Consider the following 18,802-nt stretch of genomic DNA (forward strand, 5'->3'; position numbering starts at 1 on the left):
AGTCTGTCAAATACAGACCACAACTAAAAAAGAATGATTGAATACATGTTGTGTTTTAGAAACTCTATCATTAATTATATAAATAAAACATTTAACTGACGAATGTACTGTATATATGAACATATAATGTGTAAGACCTTGTTTAAATTATGCTTATTCATTTTAAATCCAAAAACTGTATTTTCTAAGCAAAAACCTCAAAATCTGGAGGTATTTCATAACAAAATTGCCCTGAAAACATAAAGTCAGCAGAATCTGTCCTGTTTACTCCTTGGTAAGACACCCTGCCTGGGGTCAGCCACAACTCTACTCAAAATAAGATGTTACTGTGAAGTATCGATAACAGGAACCTAGTTTCAAATGGTAGGAGAATCAACACTAGTGAATCAGACTTGCAGGAAAAGGAAATGTCCACATACAGTGCATTGCGAAAGTATTTGGCCCCCTTGAACTTTTCGACCTTTTGCCACATTTCAGGCTTCAAACATAAAGATATAAAACTGTAATTTTTTGTGAAGAATCAACAACAAGTAGGACACAATCATGAAGTGGAACGAAATTTATTGGATATTTAAAACTTTGTTAACAAATAAAAAACTGAAAAATTGGGCGTGCAAAATTATTCAGCCCCTTTACTTTCAGTGCAGCAAACTCTCTCCAGAAGTTCAGTGAGGATCTCTGAATGATCCAATGTTGACCTAAATGACTAATGATGATAAATAGAATCCACCTGTGTGTAATCAAGTCTCCGTATAAATGCACCTGCACTGTAATAGTCTTAGAGGTCCGTTTAAAGCGCAGAGAGCATCATGAAGAACAAGGAACACACCAGGCAGGTCCGAGATACTGTTGTGGAGAAGATTAAAGCTGGATTTGGATACAAAAAGATTTCAGAAACTTTAAACATCCCAAGGAGCACTGTGCAAGCGATAATATTGAAATGGAAGGAGTATCAGACCACTGCAAATCTACGAAGACTTGGCCATCCCTCTAAACTTTCAGCTCATACAAGGAGAAGACTGATCAGAGATGCAGCCAAGAGGCCCATGATCACTCTGGATGAACTGCAGAGATCTTCAGCTGAGGTGTGAGACTCTGTCCATAGGACAACAATCAGTCGTATACTGCACAAATCTGGCCTTTATGGAAGAGTGGCAAGAAGAAAGCCATTTCTTAAAGATATCCATAAAAAGTGTCGTTTAAAGTTTGCCACAAGCCACCTGGGAGACACACTAAACATGTGGAAGAAGGTGCTCTGGTCAGGTAAAATCAAAATCGAACTTTTTGGGAACAATGCAAAACGTTATTTTTGGTGAAAAAAGCAACACAGCTTATCACCCTGAACACACCATCCCCACTGTCAAACATGGTGGTGGCAGCATCATGGTTTGGGCCTGCTTTTCTTCAGCAGGGACAGGGAAGATGGTTAAAATTGATGGGAAGATGGATGGAGCCAAATACAGGACCATTCTGGAAGAAAACCTGATGGAGTCTGCAAAAGACCTGAGACTGGGACGGAGATTTGTCTTCCAACAAGACAATGATCCAAAACATAAAGCAAAATCTACAATGGAATGGTTCACAAATAAACATATCCAGGTGTTAGAATGGCCAAGTCAAAGCCCAGACCTGAATCCAATCGAGAATCTGTGGAAAGAACTGAAAACTGCTGTTCACAAACGCTCTCCATCAAACCTCACTGAGCTCGAGCTGTTTTGCAAGGAGGAATGGGCAAAAATTTCAGTCTCTCGATGTGCAAAACTGATAGAGACATACCCGAAGCGACTTACAGCTGTAATCGCAGCAAAAGGTGGCGCTACAAAGTATTAACTTAAGGGAGCTGAATAATTTTGCACGCCCAATTTTTCAGTTTTTTATTTGTTAAAAAAGTTTGAAATATCCAATAAATTTCGTTCCACTTCATGATTGTGTCCCACTCGTTGATTCTTCACAAAAAAATTACAGTTTTATATCTTTATGTTTGAAGCCTAAAATGTGGCAATAGGTCAAAAAGTTCCTGGGGGCCGAATATGTTCGCAATGCACTGTACATTTGGATGATGCACTGCTTTCTGCCCCAGGAATTCAAACTACCTGTGACGATCTTCAAGTGCAGAAAGCAATGCCTTACCCTTGGCCTCTCTCACACCAACCATCAACACTGACCCTAGCATTGACTTTCCCTAGCACTGACTCTTCAACTAATCCTTCCTGTACCCTCAACACTGACCCTACCACTATCCCTTCCTATATCCTCAACACTGACCATCCCTCAAATCTTCCCTGTTCTCCTTACACTAACTCTCCTAAACTCTAGCACTAATTTTCTCTGTAACTTTAGCACTAACCTTCCCTAGAACCCTAACTCTTACCCTTCCACTAACCCTCCCATTACCCTAACACTAACTCTCCTTGTAACCTCAACAGTTACCCTCCAAATGATCCTCCCTTTAATTTCAACATTACCTCTCCCACCAACCTTGCCTTTAAGCCTAAAACTCATTATGCATGTTACAAATTAACTGTGCAATCCCCTTTAGATTCACCACAAACTATAAAATGCAAAGTCCTGCCTCGCTGGATAAGGTAGGCAAGTCCTCTTTTTACAGTTTTGATAAGACGAAAGTTGATTATACACAGAGTGTAAAATCAGATTGAAACATGTATGGTGAGCTTAAAGCCTAGTACACATGGGCCGAATGTCAGGCGGCATTGGCCGGTTCAATAGAAACCGGCTGACATTTGGCCCATGTGTACAGCAGCCAGTGCGACAGAAACTGGCCATTCAGCAGGCTTCTGTCAAAGGGTTATTACCGAAAAAAGGTCTGCCAGCCGACTCCTGATCAGAGTGACTGGAGTGTTCTGAATGGGGCCATCCCCCTGTCAGAACACAATAGCACAGCAGACGAGAGCGCTGTACTAACATCGGATTGTTAGTACAGCGGCTCCGACTTGAACTGTCAATAGAAGTGGGTACAAGGCCTAAAACCGACCCTCCTTTTAATCCTACCTCTTATTCTAAAACTCAAACTGGCCATACACATTTGCACAAAAATTTGTATAATTCTCAGTACATTCAATGACTTGACAAATGTAATTTAAAAAACTTCAAAATATCATTTGCTTTTTAGCATTTGATTTTGGAAGAAATAGACTGTCCCTACAGAAAATCACATTCAAAAAAGAAAAAATGTTCCTTCAAGAAAAATTTTCTATCTGGCTCCTTGAATTTGCTTATTACTGTGGACAAAAATTTATGTAAATTTGACCCCATTAATGATCAGAACATCAAATAAACATTTTTAAAATTAAACATTTTAAACAAAATTCTTCTAGTATATGGCCAGCTTTATCCTTATACTAGCCCTCCCTGTAACCCTAAAGCCTCGTACACCCGTTGTCAGATTAGATTATCACACAAATTTTCATCCGTTTTTTTGTGGCATGCTAGTCTCATATGGAAAGTAAAGAGGTTACCTTCATACAAAAATTCTCGTACGACAGAATTCAAGTTCAGAAGTGATGTCATGTTTTGAATTGTTTTGTATGTATTCTTTAGTTTCCGACCATGCCTAGTCTTGCTCTTGCGCTTTTTTTTCGTACGAAAACTGTACTAATTTAACGAAAATCGGACATTGTCTTCACGTACGATAACAATTTTATAGCCTGCACCTTTCGTTTTTGTTGCCTGAAAATTCGTAATTGGCTGTCAAAAGCACTATACTAACGATCCGCAAATCGGCAGATTGTTCATCGTAAGAAATTTTACTACGATTTTCCTATCGTGTGTATGGGCCTTAGGCATGCATATACACCTGATCAGAGTGACTTTCTTGTGTTTTTATTTGAAAGTATTTTAGCCTTTTTAGAAGTGTGTTATAAGCGTCTTAAAAGCATTTTACAGCTTTAGGTGTATTTTTATACAATAGAAAGCACTAGGGGAAGGAGAGGTGGAGGAGATTAGGGGGAGAGCTGCTATTTGAGCAGAATACACGCAACAAAACCCTTGAAAAATGCTCATGTCACACATTTTGCTCATGTACTTTTATGCTTCAGGTGACAGAAGGCTCAGATGTGAACAGGGGCCATTCACTCACTCTTTTATTGCAAAGACAGCCCATTGTTTGGTTGTCCTAAGATGCTCTGACCAGAAGACAAACCTTCCTGCACTGAAAATACCAGTGCCAGGATCTCAAATGATTCTTATTGGGAATTTTTCAACAAAAATATTTCCCTAGAGAACAAATGAACAGCTTTATACATTTCCAATATTTTGTTAGGTGCATCTCTGATATTTTTTTTATACAGTAGAAAAACTGTTGATCAAGAGATTTCTATAAAAAAAAATTAAACAAATATGAACTTCACATTTCAAACTTTTTTCTCCTGTTACGTTTTCTGCTTCATCATAACGTCACAGTCTTTTGCATTTTTGGTAATTACAGGCAACTATACAAGTCTAAATATTTTTTACCTTATTGCATTCCTAGCATTAAGGAAAAAAAAATAAATACTCCATGACTTGTCCTCATCACCCCTCATCCCTGTCTTGGTTGCAGCACCGCTGTCCCCAACTTCCTTGTCTTACATGGGGCATTGCTGCTGTCAGCTTTCTGGCTGTGTGTATCCTATGAATACACACAGCCCCGCTCGGGAACAAGCTCCCAACTTGCTGAGAAGGCACCCAGGGGACAAAGGAGTGTACAGCACTGGCGGGAGATTGCCAAAGAGGAGGTAAGGGACATTTCTGTGCAATATCCCTGCACTGAGCAGGTATGTATAACCTCTTTTTTAATTATAATTTATTATTATTTATTATAAAAAAAACAGAATTTTTGTAAAATCTTACCGTAAAATTCCTTTCTCTGAGTCCTCCGACAGTCGCCGCCCACTCATACAGTCATACCTGCGGAGAGGAAGTCAATACCCATTGGTGAAGACTGTATGAGTGGGCGGCGACTGTCGGAGGATTTAAGAGAAAACAGCTTTTAGTATCACTTTAAAGTGCAAGTCAAGCCAAAAAATATTTATGGATAGAGGGTTAGAGTAGAGGATGAATTGGAGAATTTGAAAACCTGTACATTTTTTTTTGTTTTTTACTGCTCTCCAGAACTCTTTCACAGAGATTTCTCCTCAACAGTTCCTCCATACAGGAAATGACAGTAAGGCCTATTCACACCATAACGCAGTGCGGGAAATCCACCACATTCAAAACACACTGCAGTTGTGATTTGCAGTGGGTGTCGATGTTAACTCAACGGCACCCCAAATGCAAGTTGCAAGTGGAGTGTATTTGCCTGCACCTGATCACATGGTACAGAAGTATAATGCACTACATTTGGTGCAGTGCAGTGCGATTTGAACCCATTCAAAATGAATGGTCAGGCTTCTCCTGACCCAGAGGGCTGTTCACCATTTCTAACATCTACAAGTTCATCTGTACATCTACAAGTTCATCTGTACCCCAGGCTTTCAGGCTAGGACTGCCATTATCACTTGTGACCTAAGTCATGATCCATTAGTGCCCCCTACATATGGGCCTCTTTAAGGACTTTATACACAGACTTGTTCATAGATCGTATACGGATCGTTCTAGGCAACCCAGTAAAGCTCCCTACACAGGGACCTGTGTCAGAGACATCCCTTGGGCCACCTCCTCATCTCCACCTTAGATGCTCTATTCTGGTCTGTTTCTTTATCCATTCATCTTTTGGATCCTCACTCCACCTCGACATGGTCAGTCATTCTATTCAAGAAAAGTTATGTATGCATATTGAGTTCCCTTGCTCACACCCCTGACGAAGGGTATTCCCGTAACGCGTAGGGTGTCTACTAGAAACCTATGCCCTATTACTCCTTTGTTGAATAATGACAAGTTTTTAAATTTCATTATAATGTTACATATATTTATTATTATTATTATTATGTTGATTTTATTGTGCTTTATTAAAAATTATTATTATTTTAATTAACATTTGTGGTGTTACTTTTGGCCTAAAAAGTCCTGCTCTCTAAAGGGGGTTTTTTTTTTCTGTTGTTTCAACCTGGGATGTTGGCCATTTAACACCTTGCTCTACCTAGATGAGTGCCTTCTACACTTTATTCAAAATGAATGGGCTCAAATCGCACCACACTGAGCCGCATGTGAATCGCACAGGAACACACAGCTAATTTCCTTTCGATTCCTAGTGTAAACCGCCCATAAATCTCCAACAGCAAAACAGACAAAAGTAAAAGTGTTTTTTTTATGTTAAGTAGAGGAAGGGTTGAACCTGTCAACTCCTTATCGCTTTTGTTGCCCCTGTTACAGATTTTTCTTATACTTTTTGTCTGGGGAAAAAACATGGTTACCACGGGGAAAATCTCTCTTACAGAGCTTTAGAATAGCATTAAAAACCAAAGCATGGTTCTAATCCTCTCCTAACCAGAATTAAAGGACATATGCTTTAACGTGACCACATTTGGGATAAATATACAGTGATACCTCAAACGCTTCTGTTCACGAACAACTCGGTTCACGAACAGAAAAGTTTATAAAAATATGCTTCGGTTCACGAACTCCGCTTCGGTTCATGAACAGGAGCCACGGCCATTTTAATGCTATTTCCAGGCTGTCACATGGTCGTGATTTTCTGTAGGAAGATCGTGGAGAGAAGAAGAGACACAGAAAGAAGTACCATGGGAACTGTGAAGACACTTTTTGCTTTTTGGTGTGCTTTTTAGCACATACAGTCCTGTACTGTACTACTGTACTGTACAATACTGTACAGTACTTCTGTACAATACTGTACTTACTGTATTGTATTTCACAGCCTCCCACCTGCCTTCCTCCATGCCAGAAGTAATCTCAAGCAAGGTTAGTGTTCTCTCTTTATACATTACTATACTAATGTGTATTGTAATTTGTTTCATATTTTTGTGCTTCAAAAACCAAAAATAAAAGGTCAGAACGGATTAACCGGATTTACATTGAACCCTATGGGAAAATGTGCCTCGGTTCGCAACCAATTCGGTTCGCGACCAGAGTCAGTTCACGAATTAGGTTCGTGAACCGAGGTATCACTGTACATATTTCAGTGCATGGTAAAAGTTATAAAAAAAAAAAAAAGGTTGTGTTAATGAAGAAAACTCAGCAACATGTCTATTAGCAGACTTGTCTACGTCTTGACACTATTGTCTTTACCTACCTCCAGAAATTGTGCACTGACTTTGAAGGTGGGTTCAGGCTGTCCATTTTCATGGGCACTGGATATTCTTTCCTGGATTGTGTTGAAGAGCTGTCGGACAGCACGGGGAATGATACCAAGTTCAGTATCGCTTACCACAAGGTCAAATCCGCTGCCCATCGTGTAAGTCTTCCCCGCACCTGTCTAAAATAAATAAATTGTAAAAAAAAAAAAAAAAATTATTAAAGGAAATATTTGAGGCTTAATTCATATAGCAGCAGTGGTAAAACAGGAAAAAAATAAATAAAAAGACAAGTTAAAAGCACAAAACAACACAGAACATGGAGTGAATAGCAGAAATAGCAGGTACTCTAGATATGAAGAATATTTAAATACCTGAACTGAATTCTTGATATACATACATACCTGACCATATGCCAGCACAGTTGCATTGTAACCTTGGAAGCATCCCTCCACCAAGCTGCGTACACAAGTGTCGTAGATTTTAACTTGTTCGGTGTCCGTATCAAACACATAATCATATGTGAAGGCCTTGTCTTTACCCAGAAGTACCTGGGGTTCTCCAGGATAAACCCAGGTACATATATGACATCCTTCTGCTTGTTCTTTACTGCTCTGAGGGCGGATCCTGGAAAAATTGGCAAATGGAAGAGTTGCATAAGTAACTTTAAAAATGTTTATGCTTCACTAGGCTTAAGCTAACAACTTTTTAACTTTTTTTCTAACTTTTTTTTTTACTGAACATCAAGCCTGTCTTAAGTTTTAAAACTGCCAATTGTAAGGAGCAAAGGCAGACTATTGACTGATGATTGTGTTTTGCCCCCCCCCCCCCCATCAGCATGTCCCTGTATTGTAGTAAAAAAACACAGAAAGCAGCCCCAGATCAAAAACTAGTGGAAGGGTTCAAGATAAATTTAATTGTTGTTAAATAAGTCATATAAAAAAGCACATGCTTTCATGGAGGGCTGGGGTCTCAACTTGCAAAAACATGTTTCGATATTACTGCAACATTGATAATAATCAACATCTTCAGCAGCCCAGACATGGCCACAAAGAGCCAACTGTGAAAAGGCCTGCTCCTTGCCAGGACCTCTACATCCCACATTGTTTCTCTACAGTCATTGCTGCACCTGCTTCATGCTAGCCTCTGTGTGATTATAGCAGTCCATGCCCTGGTCTCCCAGTTCTACACAGCTGCACTAGGACTAAAGCCCCGTACACACGAGTCGAAATTCGGCCAGGAATTTTCGTCCGACGACCGATCTGCCGATTTTCGGCTTGTTAGTATGATGCTTCCGACAACCGACGAAAAAATTCTGGTGTGCAGGCTATAAAATTTTTTTCCTCCGTCAAAACACGTCCGATTTTCGTGCAGTCAGTACAGATTTCGACAGGGAAAAATCTTGACTGGGCATGCTCAGAGAAGAAAGAACACAAAGAAAGCAATCCAACACATGACATCACATCTGAAGTAGAATTCTGTCGGTCGACAAAATTCGTGTGCAGTCTAGAGCACATTCCAACCAACAAAACACCACTCTGGACAAAAAGATGGACGACCGGTCGGCGGAAATTCGTTGCGTGTGTACGAGGCTTTACTAGAACTAGGACCATGCTAGCTAGGTATGAATAGGTCTGTGCCTGAGAGAGAAAAGATTATTTAAAGCTTATGAAAGTAGGGGCAACCATGTCATAAATGCAAACATGCTACTGATAAACAGCAAACTTGTCTACCATTACCCTTCTCTTGCCTCCTTAATCCAAGCTGTAAGGCTGGCCATACACTATACAATTTTCTTGTTCAACTTTCCTTTAGATTTACCAAAACCATGTAATATAGGGTCAAACCTAAACACTTTCAATTTGTATGCAGTCAGGCAGGCCCTTGCACTACATAGTTTAAGGTAAATCTAAAGGAAATGGAATAAGAAAATTGTATAGTGTATGGCCAGCCTAACACCATTACAATTGTTTTAGTTTCACGACGCACATATACAATCTCAACAGTCTTGGTACTTGAGCAGCCAGTGGCCCGAATCAAGAGTTACCACATGGGCCCTAATTAGCATTGTACAAGTATTGACTTTTGATATCTGAACAGGATGTTTGTTTGGTTACAGCAGGATTCAGACCACTGATAGTAGTGGTGAAGGATCTGGGTGTTCTGGGTAGGTCATAAGCTTTATAGCATGGAATGCCAAGCTGTAGATTCCAAAGGGAGCAAAATCCTTTCCTGTATTGAGATGGGTATAGACTCCAGAGAGAGAGATATAATTTTACCCCTGCACAAATCATTAGTAAGACCAAGTCTGGAACATGCAGTTTAGTTTTGGGCACTAGTTCATAAAAATGTTATTGGGGAACTGGAGAAAGTGCAAAGAAGGGCAACCAAACTGATAAGAGGCATGGAGGAGCTCAGCTATGAGAAAAGATTACAGCAATGGTTCTCAACTCCGGTCCTCAGGACCCCCTAACAGGCCAGATTTTACATATTACCTTGGGGAGATGCAGACTAGAATACTGCAATCACTGAGCAGCAAATTATATCACGTGTGATATATTTCAGTTATCAAGCAAACCTGGCCTGTTAGTGGGTCCTAAAGACAGGAGTTGAGAACCACTGAATTAGAGGAACTGAATTTATTCTCTCTAGAGGGGAGGAGATTAAGGGGGGATATGACCAACATGTATAAATACATAAGTGGTCCATATAGTAAACTTGGTGTTGAGTTATTCACTTTAAAGTCATCACAGAGGGCAAGAGGGCACTCTTTACGTGTAGAGGAAAAGAGATTTAATCTTCAAATACGGAAAGGTTTCTTCACAGTAGGAACTGTGAAAATGTGGAATAGACTCCCTCAAGAGCTGGTTCAGCTCAGTAGATTGCTTTAAAAAAGGCCTGGATTCTTTCCCAAATGTACATAATATAAATGAGTACTAACATTTATAGGTAAAGATGATCCAGGGAATATCCAATTGCCTCTCAGGGGATCAGAAATTATTTTTTTCCCCTGCTGGAGCAAATTGATTCATGCTTTGCTGGGGTTTTTTGCTTTCCTCTGTATCAACTGTGGGTATAGGATTGTGTATTATATGGGATTGTATGACTTTTTTTCCTTTTTATTGGTTGAACTAGATAGACTTGTGTCTTTTTTTAAACAAACAAATTATGTAACTATGATAGGATTGCTTTAAATAAATAATACAATTAAATGTTTGTATGGCTAAAACAAAGGTAATTGTATGCAGTTAATAAAAACAGACAATTTTTCCTTACCATCATTTTTCCCTTTAGGCCCCTTTCACACTTGTGCGACTTAGGACTGCAAAGTTGCATGACGAGTCGTACTCCATGATTTCCAATGAGTAACGGTCATATCTGTATGAATTCAAGTCACAACTTCAAAGTAGTCCCTGCACTACTTTGGTCTGACTTTGATGCGTTTTGAGGTCTATAGACCTTAAGATTACATAGGCATTGCTTCAAGTCCAGTCAAAATCGCAGCAAAAAATCACGGCAAAATCCCACGACTTTTAGGTTGCACAAGTGTGAAAGGGACCTAAAACTTCACCTTTATTATTTTCATAGTGTAAGCCTTCCTTTATACAAACTGCAGCTTTTTTCCTACTACATTTCTAATTATTTAATACCCAATCTACCTAACCCTAACTTTGGTATATGCATTGGCTCAGTCTACAGAAGCATCTGATACTGCCTGTTGTAACGCAATCCCCAGTCTATCACAACAATTTAGTACTCTGGTATTGTGCATTTCTCTGTAAAATTAGATTTTGTTGTAACATGGATTGTTCTCTCTCTGTAGCATGACAGTCTGTGGTAATGTATATCTCTCCCCAGAACAATAGTGTCTTGTAAAGTCCATTTCTCCATATACCATGTAATTATCTCTATCTATCTATCTATCTATCTATCTATCTATCTATCTATCTATCTATCTATCTATCTATCTATCTATCTATCTATCTATCTATCTATCTATCTATCTATCTATCTATCTATCTATCTATCTATCTACCCATGAGCTACTTGCCCACCTGCTCCATTTCCTTTTTGGTGTATATCTCTGCCTACATTATTCTTATGGTTGGTTATGTAAACATTCCCTAAAAGCACACCCCCAGTTTACTGGTATATACCACTTACTTAACGCAAGCCTTAAAGTAAGCCGGGTCTGAAGCCACAAGGTGTTACAGTTGGTTTCCCGTAGTAAATATACCGGCACCAGGGACCCAAAGACCAGTGAAGAACTGGCCTGGGTGAGGATAGCGCTGGATCCCTGGTGGACAGGTACATTTTCTTCTTTTAAAGCGTCAGCAGCTACAATAGCTGCTGACTTAATTTTTATTTATGACTGAAGATCCTATTTAAGGCAGAACTTTTATTTAGAATTTTTTTTCATTTTGGAGAGAACAAGGGAGGGTTATAACCCCTGTCAGCTTTTGTTTTCACCATCTGTGTCCCATTGGGGAGACTTTCCTTCACTTCCTGTATCATAGTCAAACAGGAAGTGAAAGGAAACCATTGCAAATTAAGGGAATTCCTTGGGGACTCTAGAACTATTGGAAGATTTCCCCTCTATTACTTTTCTAGAAACAACGCCAAATTTGGGATTTTCTTTTACTTTCAATGATAATGGTAAACAGGACAAATAGGGAGGGTGATACTCCTTAACGGTGGCACAGACAGCAATAAAAACTGATAGCGCTCTAATCCCTCCCTGCTTTATCCAAAACTAAAAAAAAAAAAAAAAGTTTTGCCTTTGGTTATACTTAAAGAACTCTGTTTCTTGAATACAGACATAATTGCTTTAAATTGCATTTAAATTTTATTTTTGACTTAATTACAGTCGTACAAATGGAGAAGGAGAAAATGTAGAACACAGTAACTAGAACTAATGCATTACAATTGGAGCCAAGACAAATGGAACAAAAGTGATACTATTTGCATGTGACATAATTTTATAACAGACACACACAATACACACACATTGTGTCTCTCTCTTTCTGGTATGTTTAGCATTTGGTCGCTGTATATTATACTGTTTACTAGCCCCATAAATAAGGTCGCATGACAGCGCCCTGTGGGCTGAGGGTGGGAGTAACAGAAAGCTCATGACACATGTCCATTAAAGCAGATTAGGGCTCCCTTGTGAATACTGTACTGCTCACATTGATTGGCTTTTCCCACTTGGAGAAGTCTGTTATGTATTGAAGCAAAGTATAGAGAGATTTGTGCCTATGAGAGCCACTGTGACACAGCTTTACCTTTTGTACTTTGTACTTACGCTAATAAAAGAAAAGATGGAAAATTGTTCCTAATATACATGAAAAAAAAGTTCTGAACTGACAGTACTTAAGAAATTTCCTTTATAACTATTGAAAAAAGGCTGTTTCACTTGTGTGAATAAAAAAATGCAGGTAAAAACCGATATGCATTCACCTGCATTTTTGTGTGCATTTTCATGGATTTTTTCAAGTCATATTGTGTTTAGGCAGTTTTTTTTCCTGTGAATTTTCTTACTATTTTCTTGTATCATTATTTTATTTTCACAAAAAATACAATACAAAATTACTGCTAAATCTAAAAGATAAAATCATCCTATGTTACGCTATGGGGATGCAGCAACTGCAGGAACACAGCCGCAAGTCCTAATTTGACAGGCGTTTGGATGCACATGTACACAGACAGTATGCATTCAGGGCCACTAACCCGCACCTGCATACCTGTCAATTTAGGACCTGTCCAACCGATGTGTCACCATGGAGTAACAGGTCATTCCAGCTGCACAAACAAACCGCTTAATCACACTGAATGGACCACAGAACTCGTGTGAATGAAACCTTCATTTTTATTATTTTTTAGATTTTGATTTATTTTTACATTTTTTTATTCATTTGTTGCCTTTTTAATTCTTTTTAATAACTTTTTTTGGGGGGGGGGTGGCAGTGGAGAGTGTCAGAAGTGCAGTGGACGGTTTTGATAAGGTGGTGGATGATGTCAGTTAGTAGAGCAGAGGGAAGTGTCATTAGGGCAGTGGATAGAGAGGAGGGAAGCCAACAGTGCTGCAGGGAAGCATGCTAGCTATCAGTTGCTGTGCAGAGTATCGCTTCCTCTACAGAAAAACATAGCTCTCTACTATAGTGTGACCGGGCCCTAAATTAAATGTTTTTTTGAATTTTAAATTTTGAGGACTATGCAGTATACTAATGGTAACAAAGCCAACAATTAAATTTGTGATGGACCGCCTGGCACCCAGCCCGGGTGCCTCAACCAATATACAGCTTCCCCCCACTCTGGAACCAGGTATTATAGCCGAGCATTGCACTCAAGAACTAGACGACACTAGCTTACGTGCAAACTGGAACTGACTTTATTGTAAACTCACACAGAATGTATACTACACAAAATCAGGTAAGAGCTTGATCACATCATCCTAAACAATGCAAAGTGTAAACAGTAATAACAGAACATCTAATAAACAACTAACATAAACATAAACAGTAAGCTAATCAACATCTAGCAACTAACAGTGATCTAATGCATCATATGAAACTATAGGCTTCCATTGAGGGAAAAAAATGTTTTTTTCCCCAGCAAATGACTATAATTTTGTATGGCACATGCGTGAAGTGAAGCACATAATCCCATGTGCTTCATCTTGTGCAAGTGCAGTATGACAATGCATTGGGATTTTGCAGTTTAGGTAAAGGATTTCCCTGGGGAAACTGTGACACTGTCTTCCTAGAAGGCATCTGTGCAGCTGGGGCTACATCACCACTGCCTTCGGGAAAACCAGGAAGTGCAAGAAAAAAAAGGTAAGTAAAGCATGCATAGACTACTACTGCAGCCATAAGTTTATTTTTAATCCTTTCTTTTCTGGATGTATGTAGTACATTCAAAGAGCCCAAGTGGTTAATAAAGTCCAATTAATTCGAAACTGCACCTTTTGCAATGCTTGATCTTCAAATAAGCAGTAGCTGCTCTAAGTGATTCCTATGGATGGCACTGTTCCAAAACCAGATATGAAGAAAGGAAGTCACTAGCACTCCACATAAATTTGTTTTACATTTTTACTTTTGTGAAGACAGCATCACATAATCTTAAGCAGCCAACATTCCGGGGCCTTCCAGGGTGCCTTTCTCAAGATGACATAGTGATGTTTTCGGTTACCAGTGTGTGCGCTCTGGTAGGTTCAGAGTTTGTTACTATCTGTAGGCTTTGCCAGTAACCAATATCTCAATGTCAAGAAATGGGATGTCATTCTTAGAAATCTCAGGATTGAAGATGATGCCATTGAATATGGAATTAAGAAAATTAACAGAGACCTGGGTAACATCTTTGGAACCTGTTTGATCAGCCCTTTTCAACCAAGGTGCCTTCTGGGTTTTTTGGGGGTGCCTTAGCAAAATGCTTAAAAATTGCCTCAAATTGCCTAAAAATGGTATACAAGCTGACTGGTGGATCAAGCCTGCCTTTTTGTTACACAAAGCCACAAGTTTTACTTGTGCAACGTTACAGTCTTGAGCACCCTGCAATTCAGCTGCCAGCATTCTAACAACTGTTGATGTCTTCTGTTGACAAGGAGGTCGTCGGGCTCATGTACAGCATCCTTGTTTACTCCTCCATTGTCCCTCTTTGTCAGCAGTAGACTCCTGTTAGCTGAGTCAGAGAGAGAAACTGAAGGAGAAGAGAAATGCTGGCATTCTAGTTAGTACCAGTGTGCAAATGTATATTTGCTTTGTAATAAAAAATCCCCTCTAAAGTTGGAAGTCCTACAGATGCTGCTGCGATTTGTAAAACTATTAGGCTCCTTTCAGACGGCCGCTCTGTGTGAAAGGTCCGCTGCGGGACTTTTTTTTTTTTTTCCACGGAGCGGATGACATTTCTGTCATCCGCTCCGTGTGCCCGCATATCATCCCATCCGTTTGCGGATTATATGCGGACATAATGTAAGTATATGGCACTGCGGATGTCAGCGGCTGACACCGCTGACATCCGATTTTCCTTCCTTTCCGTTTTTTACACGGAAAAAAAAATGGAGTTCTGTTCCATTCGTAAAAACGGAACAGAACTGAAAGGAGGAAAATCGGGTGTCAGCGGATGGTATTCCGCTGACATCCGCAATGACATTCACTTACATTATGTCCGCAAATCATCCGCAAACGGATGGGATGATTTGCAGACACACAGAGCGGCCGTGTGAAAGGAGCCTTAGTTTAGCTTTTTTTTTAAAATCAAAACAACTTTATTTGTGTACCAAAAAACCAACGCAAATAACAGACACCAAAAACTGGCTGCAATAACAGTATCAAGCCCAGTGACATTGAGAATGCAAGAATACAAATCAATCAAGAAAAAATGATCACAGTATACATAAAAAAAATGGAGCAAAGCAGAGAAAACTAAAACCACACAGCTGCCATAGAAGCTACATGCCAAAGCCTAAGAAATGCAAGTAGTAGAAGAGTTCAACCACCTGTCCCAAACTTTATTGTATTTCCCAGGGCAACCCCTATTAATATAAATTATTTTCTTATACGGGAGAGTGTCATTAACTTCTTTGATCTAGGTCCCCAGAGTGGGTATAGCTTGTTGGATCCACACTCGAGCCAGGAGTTTACGGGATTAGTTTAGCTTTTACATTTAAGGATGCATGCATCATTTTAAATGGTGCCTTGGCTGAGGAAAGGTTGGTCTGGATCACTAAGATGTCATCTATATAACTCAGCCAAGTTTCACATTGAAGAAATATTGGGAAGGGAAGATATATTTTCTTTCAAATATTCAACAGAGGGCACCAAAACTGACCATTGTGGTACCCCTTAATCCCTGTGCTCAGGTACTTATAGCTGATACATTGAAAGTGAAAACTTGATAAAGGAGTTAGGACTAAGCATATGGCATTTGCAAAAAGTAATCTGCTTATGCCTAAGAGATACTGTACATTCTTAATAATTTTTACTCATTACTATAGGCGCAAATCAAAAGCTTTAAAGTGATTGTAAACCTCATTCATGAAATCTGACCTATGCACATATATCAGTAGTGTTTACTTATCTCTCTCCAAAGCTCTGAGTGCCATGTCTTTCTGCTGCTCTGTTCTTCTGGTATAAGTCACTTCTGACAAGTTCTCCAACACATGAGATAAAAGCAGCTGACCGTGGCCCTGTAAACCATATCATGAGGCCCTGCGCTAATTTTTTTTTTTTTTTTTTTTTTGCTTCGGGCCTGTCTGTCACTTTAATAAAAATAAATATCCCTTTCCTGGTGTGTTGCTGTGTTAGTCAAGCCTTTTGTAGGTGTTTAACCTACAAATAATTGTGTTTCGCCAATTCTGTAACCACAGCAACCACACCTCCATCTTGACTTTGGATGACTTGTGAGATTACTTCTCCTGTAAGTCCACTTAACCACCTTCTCCTCCAGCACATTAAAAATGACTGAATTGTTTGTACTGCACAATGCATTAAGCCTGAGTTGTGCATATTGCCTTATCATGCTATAACCTGGTATGCAGGAGCTTATGAGAAGTTAATACAAAAATGAATTTGGGTAAAAAGAATAAAAGCATGTATGTTCATATTTGCCAGGGATTCCACTTTAACTTTTGCATTCCTCTTTGTTTTAAATCTCAAAATGGAAATGTCCGTTTCAATGCCAGGTTCTCTTTGCGTACACAGGATTCTTTCATGCTTTTCTGACCATGCTTGCATCTGCCCATTCCACCCTTATTCATGCTCAGTCATTTTCTACGCATTTGGTCCTTCTCTTTTCTCAATGTCTCAGTGCAGTAAATGCCTTATTCATATTCTCTCTCCTGCTCAATCTAGATAGTTCATTCTTTGTCTGTATTATGCCTGCTCTCCCCTCCTGTGTTAGTTTCCATGGAAACTAAGCATGCACCGCTCGCCTCGGATAGGACAGCTGATGGGATACAGTGAAAATGAAGGTAGATCGCACTACGAAAAAGAACGCACACATGACTTCTGGAGCACATGGTGTAGAAAAAGAAGTAGAACTTGTCACTGGATATAACAGATATGCCACCTTCTATATCTGAACTTTTGTTTAGAAACAAACATTACAAATTTAACACCTTCAGCCCATCTACATGAGTAGAGGCAACAAGGACCACCACAGTAATAAACTTATGGTGCAATTAAATGATAAAGTAGAAAGGTAAATACAGTATGCAAGCCAATCTTGTTTGTGTGCTGGCTGTGCAACGCTGAAACTTTTAGGACTTATCAAAGTTATACTCCTGTCCCAATGGAAAAATGGGGAAGATGGATATTTTTATAAATCAGTTGGTAAACTATTTGGCCGGATTTTTATCGCAGTGCATTGGCTAATTGCTTTCCACCATGTAAAAAAGAGTAAAATGGCAAGTGAAGACAATAATATTGTGTTAAAAAAGAACTATGTACTCTGTTCACATAAAGTACTGAAATTCTGTAATGGAAAACAATGAAGAAAAGCGGTAAAATTGTGATGTCCATCTTGTATAAACAGGCCCCTCAGCCTTGGATGTCTTGTAAGAGGCACAGCCTCTGTAGTGCACAATGCCATCCTACTTGCTGACATCAAAGCAGAACTCAACTATATATGGAAATGCTATTTTAATAATCAAAGCAAACTCACCCATGCATCCATGCTTTATATTGTTGAGAAATCACTTTGAAAAACATCCCCCCAACATTATTAGCCGTGGCCATCTGGACTATGAGCAGATGATTCATGTGGCATTTACTTCCTGGAATCCATATGCCCTTAGCTCAGGCAGGCAGGCAGGAGGGTGTGCTTAGCTGAGAAAGCCCTCCTCCCCTCATAAGGATGAAAGACAAAAATGCCTACAAGGACTCCTGGGATGTATAACATCATTTTGGCCTAGGCCAGAAACCAGGAAGTAACTGAAGAAATTAAAAAAAAAAGTTTTATTCAAGTACATATATGTACCTTCCTATCTATTCACTTATGATGGCAGTATATGGATTAAAGTGGTTATAAATGTTTTTTTTTTTTTTTAAATTTAAAATAAAAAAGATGTTATACCTACCTGATCTGTGCAATGATATTGCACTGAGCAGTGCCCTACCTCTTCTTTGGTTATCCCTTGCTGGCGCTGTCCTCTTCGTTTTATGAGTGTCCTCTTAGCAAGCCATGTGCTGAGGGAGCACCCATGAAGGTGTGCTCCTCAGCCAGGCTGTGTGCGTCCATTGATGTCATCTATATAGCGCAGCCAATTTTTACATTCAAGAAATATTGGGAAGGGAAGATATGTTTTTCTTCAAAAATCCAACAGAGCGAATCAGAGCTGACCATTGTGGTAACCCTTAGTCCCTGTGCTAAGGTACTTATAGCTGATACATTTAAAGTGCAAACTTGAGAAAGGAGTTAGGACTAGGCATATGCAAAAAGTAATCTGCTTATGCTTAAGAGATACGTTCTTAATAATATTTACTGATTACTAAAGGCACAAATCAAAAGCATTAAAGTGGCTGTAAACCCCATTTATGAAATCTGATCTATGTACATATATCGGTAGTGTTTACTTATCTCTCTCCAAAGCTCTGAGTGTCCTGCCTTTCTGCTGC

The 18,802-nt window shown here is 39.3% G+C and overlaps 1 protein-coding gene across 5 annotated transcripts in view; it reads right to left on the reverse strand.

The window, feature by feature from the left end:
- KIF21B (kinesin family member 21B) overlaps positions 1–18,802 on the reverse strand; it is a 212,120-nt gene that overhangs the window by 133,367 nt on the left and 59,951 nt on the right. For all 5 annotated transcript variants that reach the window (XR_014224915.1, XM_082245371.1, XM_082245372.1 and 2 more), the window contains exons 2-3: positions 7,592–7,814; positions 7,187–7,369 (exon numbers count right to left, since the gene is read on the reverse strand). Coding sequence is in view for 4 of the 5 variants with exons in the window: in XM_082245371.1 (XP_082101497.1) it covers positions 7,187–7,369; positions 7,592–7,814 (406 nt within the window). In the remaining variant the exon portion in view is untranslated. The remainder of the gene's footprint in view (positions 1–7,186; positions 7,370–7,591; positions 7,815–18,802) is intronic.

Source organism: Pelophylax lessonae (genome assembly GCF_965119305.1).
Source record: "Pelophylax lessonae genome assembly, chromosome: 2".
NCBI lineage: Eukaryota > Metazoa > Chordata > Amphibia > Anura > Ranidae > Pelophylax > Pelophylax lessonae.